This window comes from Pyxicephalus adspersus, chromosome 11 (genome assembly GCF_032062135.1).
Source record: "Pyxicephalus adspersus chromosome 11, UCB_Pads_2.0, whole genome shotgun sequence".
Lineage (NCBI taxonomy): Eukaryota > Metazoa > Chordata > Amphibia > Anura > Pyxicephalidae > Pyxicephalus > Pyxicephalus adspersus.
Window position 1 is genome coordinate 1177259 of NC_092868.1, and position 8240 is coordinate 1185498.

Sequence of the window (8240 nt, forward strand, 5' to 3'; positions counted from 1 at the left end):
CTCATTGTTCTCTGTACAGCTCTGCAGTATATGTCAGAGCTATACACACGCCTCTTTTGATAAAAATTGACCTGTAAGCTCCGCCCCTCTTAATAGATGTAGTTAGGTCACATGCTTCTCAGTAAACTCCACTCGGTGTTAGTCACTCCATGCAGCGTGTCCTCAGCCCCTACCCTCCCATCACACACCAGGGTCTTTATTCTTATGAAATACAAACGGTCTGTGCTCCCAGCAGCAATCAGATTGACAATCAGCGCTGAAAACATAAAAGGCAGAATTTGATTGGCTGCCAAGGCAATGCACGCGGTGGTGTCAGACGCTCTTGCTCTACCATGGAATCCATCGTCCCGACTGGCAGGATCCTTACAAGCGGTGCTGGTGCCAATTTTTTACCTGTGGGTGGTGCTCTGACCCGAGGAAATGATTATTGAATGATGGGGTTGGGACAAGAGGCTGACCCCATAATGGAGGCGCCATGTTTAGTCACCTCCACCCACAGGTGAAATACCAGCATGGCATGAACTTACCTTGTCAGTACGGCGGAGATCTGACCAGCATTTCCCTGCCTTAAACCATGCCAATACCACATACACTACCAGCCGAGGCCTAACTACCAGCCGATAGCCTGTGGCCGCTCCTATAGGAATGTCGCATGCAGTAAGGGCGGCTGAGTGCTGCCGGAGGGATTCAGAGCCATGCAGCAGGCAGCACTGCTGTGTTGGGAACTCCTGGTCACACACCATGCGGGCTCCGCTGGTAGCGGGGCAGTGGTGACAGTGGTGACGGGCACGCGGTGGGTACCTGGTCTAGTTATCGGGCTGTAGGTAGATCTGCCTCTGTGTCAGCACTTGAGACAGCTCGCGCTGGAGTTGTCTAAACTTAACGTTGTCTGGGATTGCGTCTATAGATCTATACGTGAGATGGCGGCAGGAGGAGAGAGAGAAGATGGAATGAGACAGAGAAAAGGGAACAGATATGAGCAGAGCTGGACAAAGAGTACCTGTCACCAATCATAATCTGCTGCTTCCTGGAGGTGGGGGAGGTACGTCACCATGAGGTGTGGCCACATCGCAGATTTCCCACTTCCAGGAGGCCGGAAAAGAAGCTTCCCGCAATGAACCTAAGCTGGTGACCGGGTGACACCCATGTCTGGAGTGTTACCATAAATAATCCAGTTATGGGGATCGGCGGACCTCACCCACAAGGAATGTGTCACCCGGCTCTGGAAGTTTGTCCAGCTCTGGATGGGTGGACACAGGACACACATGATGTATTGGGGTCTCGGGGTACAAGAAATGCCACAGGAAATGTTACCTTAACCCGTTGACTATGTCCTTGGTTTTTCCAAAGTAAATCTCGTTCAGGGTGCTCCTGATTTTGTTCTCCATGTCCTAAAAAATAAAAAGAATAGCAAGATGTGACACACAGAACCTTCCTCCTTCATACCTGGGGTCTGGCTATTATTATAGTTAAACAGGATACTAAATAGGGGTAGCAAATGACAGACAGATACAGACGGTGACACAAGAGGAGGAGAGGACCCTGACCTGAAGAGCTTACAATCTAAAAAGGCTATTTCTGTGGAACGGTATGAAGGTGGGGCTTAAAGGTGAACTCCGGTTACTTTTACCCCCTCCCCAAAACCAGAAGATGTCCTCACAATGTCCGTGGTTGGCTCAGACCAACTTACCTCTACCAGCCGTCCGATATTTGCTATGTGCGGGGAAGAGTCGCTCACAGTTTCATCCTTCTCCATCTGGAAGGGAAAATAATTGGGTGAGATTATACGATTATTACAGATGGGAGGGGTGGAGTCAAGAATTCAGGGCGGGCCTACCTGTCGGGTGAGACTTCCCCCGAGGTTCATAGTGCCAGAGCCGGTCTTGTTGGTCTGCAGCCACAGCATCACAGTGGAGGTCAGTTTGTAATGAGCAGTGCGGCCGCTCGACTTCTCCTGAAACCAGAGAGATTGGTGACCATAACTGTAAGTGGTGTGTGGGAGAGATATAGATTTGGAGGTAAGTCCCCACCCAGTGCTGCTGTCTTTTACCATGGAGTTCTATTAACATTCAATGACATTTGGTCATGTGACCCAAAATGGGCCTCAGAGCCAATACATTTTAAATGAGCTCAGAGTCAGCCATTCCTTGACTGGGTAGATATTTAGGTGCCCAGTCTGTAATCTGAGATATGCATTTAGCTTGTGGCCCAGCGGGGGCGCTCTTACCTGCACTTCCACCACGTGGATGGAGTCCCAGCAGCCTTTGATCTTCTTGGAACCGTCTCCAGCTTTCTTTATGAGGATCACTCCGGCGAATCCGTGGTCCAGATCCCAGAGGTACACAGAAGACACGCCTCCTTCAAAATACCTGCAGATTGGAACATTACAGGGGGGTCAAATTATATCACCCCAAAAAACTAGTTTGGAAAACACCTTCTCCAGCAACCTGAGAATAGTGATATATGCAAATGACGACTTTGCGCCAAGTCATAGCGTAAAGCCCCTCCCACTTCAATTCCAATCCCACAATGCAATGCAGCTGCCAGTTAAAGGAGAACACCAGCAAAAAAAGAAAGTATCCCTGCTGGGGGGACCCTTTCTATTAGTCCTGGTGACCGCTGTCTTGGGGAAACCCCATGGTTATCAGATGTTTTTCCATTATCTATACAGTGTTCCTGGCCCCTTTTATCTGGGCACACCAGCCAGCACTTTTCAATAACCTGAAGAGTTGGGTGACAATACCGGAGCTGCCACCCACCTACAATGTCCGCCCATCCAGCTTAAAAAAGTTTGTCAATCATTGATAGTTTGTAAGGACAGGTTCATTTTAATGCCTCTAGGTACGGTATGGCGATCCCTCCGGGAAATGACTGCACGATGTTACGTGATGAGCCGCACATGGCACGCACCTACAACAGCATTTTATGATTCTCAGGAACAACATGTAACAGCAGTGGTGGGGGAGGGGGCTGGCAGTTCGTGGTTGCGGGTTTCATGTGGTCCTACGACGAGAAGTTTCTTTTACATAACGGTTTTTGTGGGTATTTGAAGAATGCTCTGAAACGATGTCTGAAACCGCACAGGATCCCCCGGAGAGCGGCCCGGCTGCCAGACATAACAGCAAGCACATGGCGAGACCTTCCCATCGCACGCTCAACTCTTTCAGCTCTAAACACAGAGAGGTCAATGCAACAAACTGCTGAAAGGTGCCGACTTGAGATATAGGCCGGAGGCGACGCATTTCCTGCACATCGAACTTTACTAACAACTGTGTCATTGCACGCACTGCCATTGTCATCGGGTAAAGATGGAAACATTAAACAATGGCTGACCGGAGTCCATGTTGATGGATGTTAAAGTTGTGTGAACGGCTCCAGCTGCTTCACCAGTCACGAGGTAACAAATACCTCAAGCGTCAGGCGTTTGTATCAAGCTTGCAGCACTCCCTCTTTAGCTGCTAAATGCGTCTAATAATTCTGTCCTGTTTGGTGCTCAGCATTTCTTCATCCTAATGATATATGTAAATCCCCACTCATAACCTCCTCACATGCACGGCTCCAAGACTTTTCTAGAGCTGCCCCGACTCTCTGGAATGGTCTCCTCGTCCTATTCGGCTTGCTCCTACTTTCTGCTCATTTAAAAACCCAACGCTTCACCCTCACCTACCCGTCTTCTTCTGTCTCCTAAACCCTCAATACTCCCCGCCATTCCATATCCCTCTCCTATTGTGTGATACTTCCCCCACCTCTTAGATTGTAAGCTCTTCGAGGCAAGGCCCCCTCCCCCTCCTGTGTCGCTGTCTGTATCTGTCTGTCATTTGCATCCCTATTTATTGTACAGCGCTGTGTAATATGCTGGCGCTATGTAAATCCTGTTTATTATTATGTGTGACCTGCTGGCATTCCTTAGCGCTGGTTCCTCCAGAAATATTAATGGCACCTTGGCTTCATTAACCCGTCCTATTCCCACTCCATGAACCAATCACACAAAGCTGACCTCGCTAGGAAGCCACATGCAGAGATTTGTAGTCCCCATTTAATGCACCCCACATATTTGCCCTGGGAAATGAAAGCCTCCGAGACCACAGCGACCTTTCCATAGGGGGAGGACGTCATTCAGCCGCTTTGAACGAGAATTCTGTAAATAGAATTATGACTAACGCAGGGAAAAGTATAAAAATCACACTTCGGATGTAACTGCAGGAAACATTCCATCACCATGACAAACAAACAGGGCCAGTGTATGGTGGAGTCAGGCAGAGAATTCTGGGCTCACTTGGGCCGACCGCAGACATCAAAGGAGGGCTGAATGTGCCAGGATTCAGCGTGAACTGCGGAGTGCTCCCTAAAGCGAAGGTGGGCTTGGTCAATGGAGGGGCAAACAAATCGATCCCCAGGCACAAGTACTTACCTGTTGTTTAGCGTCCATTGGAGAAAGGAGGGAGACGACTGACCTGATTGGCTGGGGATGGACTTATAGAACATGAACTTTGCTCAGTTCTGCCAAACGGAGCAAAAATATAGGGGGGGGGCCAATGTATTGTGTAAAGCCCGAACTTTAATTATGGAGGGAAGGGAGTGAACAACCCCCCCTTCCCGGCTCCTAAGCTATGCAGCAGCAAAAACCATGAAAAAAAAACACCTGGCCTTGCTGTGATTTGTAGTGCCAATATAGAAGATTTTTGATCTGACATGGTCAGTGTCCACAGAATAGTTGGCATGGCATAATATGGCCCCCGCTAACAGGTACCGGAGGGAAAGGAGGTATCGGGTTTTATTCAGGCGGCACAGGTGCAAGGTCTTTCATTCTGGCCCAGGAAACATCTGCACATTACAAGGTTGTAAGATGAGTAGAGGATGCGTTGTCCTCATCTCACACTGAGCCGTGCATCCTCTGTATTGTCTACACTTCTCTCTGCCTGGGCACAGGGGACTCCGCACACACTGCACGTGGACTGAGAGGACCAGACACGCGATGTTCATCCTTCTCATCCCCCCCACTCTTCTGAATAGAACACTTTTGTGTATATAGAATGTGCTATGTCTGGGGTCCTCGTTTTCTGATTCCAGCTTCTTAGGTCATAGAGTTTGCTCCCTAACACCGTCTGGCTCCTGGGGGCCCAACCCACAGCACTCCGCCCTGACAACCAGGAGAGCATTGCTTCAAGATCTGGGGCTAAAAACAGCAGTGACGGCACTTATCGGTGACAATGATGACCTCATCATGACATCACTTAGTCTGTTCTGTGTTCAGGACCTTCTTTCCAGGTTGCCCTAGTGCCGGAGCACAAAACAAAGGAATCTGGATTTAATCATTCCCCATCCCACACACTAAGCTCCCGCTTTTATAAAACACAGACCGTGCAGCTGTTCCGGGAGACCCCCGTCACAGACAAAGGAGGGGGTGCAAAATAAAAATGGGGAATAAAGGTCCAAAGAGAACAAAATAAAAGTAACAAAAAGGAGACAGACAGAGAGGGGACAACGTACAGATCTCGGTACTGGTCGAAGGCATTGTTGGCTTCAACTTCCAGCTTGCGTAGACGAGCAGACGGCATGGCTCCATCTTCCAAGGGCGGATCGTACTTATTGCTCCACGGTGACCTGGCAGGATGGAAGAGAAAGGAAAGCAGTTAGAGATCACTGGAGGTGATGGAAATGTCGCAGCGGTTTGGGTTTCCTGCAGTGGATTTGATGTTTGGGAGAAGATTGGGATCTACAAGTCCCTAGTGATCTGGTTTGTCTCCGCAGAAAGTGGAGCCAGGAAGTCCACACATTACATGGCTGGATGAGAGGTGGGGGAGTCAATGAGCTCACAATGAAAGGATTTGATTTTTACTGCTAAATGTGCAGCGCCAACAGCACAAACATAACTGCAACCCATAGCAACAACGCAGACAGCAACTTCCTGCAGAGCGGCCGCAAGCTGGCAGCCCGAGGTCAGGTTACTGCATAGAGGTTCAGGTTTACAGGAACAAGGATTCTGCAGATATAAGTTATATAATATACAGGAAGTGACATCACCACTCCCCAGATATGTTATATAATATACAGGAAGTGACATCACCGCTCCCCAGATATAAGTTATATATTATACGAGAAGTGCCTTCCCTGCCCTTCAGATATAAGTTATATATTATACAGGAAGTGACATCCCCGCCCTCCAGATATAAGTTATATATTATACAGGAAGTGACATCACCGCTCCCCAGATATGTTATATGTTATACAGGAAGTGACATCACTGCTCCCCAGATATAAGTTATATATTATACGAGAAGTGCCATCCCTGCCCTTCAGATATAAGTTATATATTATACAAGAAATGACATCACCGTCCTCCATATATAAGGTATATATTATACGAGAAGTGACATCACCGTCCTCCATATATAAGTTATACAGGAAGTGACATCACCGCTCCCCAGATATAGGTTATATAATATACAGGAAATGACATCACTGCTCCCAAGATAGATAATATTCAGGGTGTGACATTACTACCCTCCTATTTTGCAACATGGGAATATTACCTGTAGGAATCTCCATCTCTGTTATAGTCACACAGCAAATAATCCTTCCCCACCACCTTGTCTCGAGCAATCTTTAGAGGCTGATCCACGGAGGACAGGAGGTCTTCACACAGATTGGGTACCTGAGGAATAGAGGAGAATTCAGTGTCACAATGATCCTTCCTGCAATCCCCCTGCATTGTTCATCGCTGGGTACAGAAAGGGGCATCAAACATTCAGATTGCAGATAAAATCGAGCCGAGGCTCAGTGAAAGACCAGCTATAAAGTTCTTGGCTGCTATAATGTAATACCAATAAAAATTATATTCACTCATGGACGATGGGAATTTTCAACAAATGGTCACACGGGTATTTAAAGAGAACCAGTCACCATATCTAGTTGGGGCAACAACTCTTCTCAAGAACAGCCCCCTGACTCCCCCCTACGCCAGCCATTGGTCAGACCCCCTTGTAATTGGACAATAAGTGGGGCGACCGAATAAACACTCCCTGCATTTTCCCCCAGTTTAGTGGTGCAGCTCCAGTTCATGACTTGTTATCTGCACAAAGTTTCCTTTTGCAGCGGGCTGAATATTTAGGACTTGGCTGGCCTTGGTTTGAAGGGCCCATCATATGCAGTACAGCGATGCTGGGCTGACGTTTATCCTTGGCGTGATTGCGAGAGAGCCTCACATGGAACAAATTAAATAAACAAAACCTGTGCATGGAATAATAAACGGTGACTTTATTTCTTTGTCATCTCCCTTTTACTGGACTTAGAAGGTACAGCAGAGAATCAGGAGGCTGCCAGACCTTGGTGCAGCTAAAAAAACAGACATCAAAGGAGCCCTCCGCCCTCCACCGACTTCCTCCGGCTCCCAAATAAAAGAGGAATGCAAAACGTTTAACTGGCGCACATTCCTCTGTGTAGGTCCAGGGCAGAGGACTAATTAGCGCAGCCTGGGGAGGAGGAGGGGGCGTACTTAACCCTTCACCTGCTGCAGGAAAAAATTACGGCAATCTAAATGGAATCGTTAAAATAAAACACTGAGCAAACCGCAAACCAGGTGATGACGTGAAAATCCCTCGCTTTGTGAAATAAATTTTCCAGATGGCAAACAGCCCTCTGCTTCCACCTCAGAGTGGGGGTTCCATAGGAGGAGGGGCAGGGGCATGGGTACAAGTTATCATTGGAGTACCTCCATTCTGATACCAATAGGACAGTGCTAAAATATCATTTCCAGCTTTGTTCTTAGCTGAGTTAGCCAACAAGGGAAATGCATAGCAGGGCCTACGCTGTTAGGAATAATTTACCACAACATTATGGGGCCGGGCATGTTAATCAGAACGCTCCAGGCTCTACCTGGCTGCGCATACTGGCAGAGGTGTCCCAGGTGACCTCAGCATCTTCTAACACCCCAGGTGGGATTGACACTTTGCTATTTATCCCTCCCCTCAGGCACGTTGTCTTGGTGTCACTTTTGACTCGGCCCTCTCATTTACCCCCCATATTCAGAACATTTCCAGGTCCAGTCACTTTCACCTGTGCAACTTCTCCAAAATCTGCCCCTACCTGTCCCCTGAGACCACCAAAATCCTTGTACATGCTCTTATCTCTCTTCTCAACTACTGTAACCTCCTCCTCTCTGGCATTCCACTAACCCGACTCTCTCCTCTACAATGTATTATGAACGCTGCAGCTAGACTCATCCATCCTTCCCACCTACC

The 8240-nt window shown here is 48.1% G+C and overlaps 1 protein-coding gene across 2 annotated transcripts in view; it reads right to left on the minus strand.

Moving 5' to 3' along the window:
* Nucleotides 1-8240, minus strand: part of CAPZB (capping actin protein of muscle Z-line subunit beta) — a 27725-nt gene that overhangs the window by 1967 nt on the left and 17518 nt on the right. The window contains exons 3-9 of one of the 2 annotated variants that reach the window (XM_072426966.1): nt 6534-6655; nt 5491-5604; nt 2228-2369; nt 1838-1954; nt 1691-1756; nt 1315-1391; nt 802-909 (exon numbers count right to left, since the gene is read on the minus strand). In XM_072426966.1, the coding sequence (XP_072283067.1) occupies nt 807-909; nt 1315-1391; nt 1691-1756; nt 1838-1954; nt 2228-2369; nt 5491-5604; nt 6534-6655 (741 nt within the window). In that variant the 3' untranslated portion in view covers nt 802-806. The remainder of the gene's footprint in view (nt 1-801; nt 910-1314; nt 1392-1690; nt 1757-1837; nt 1955-2227; nt 2370-5490; nt 5605-6533; nt 6656-8240) is intronic. The other variant, XM_072426967.1, reaches the window with a different exon arrangement.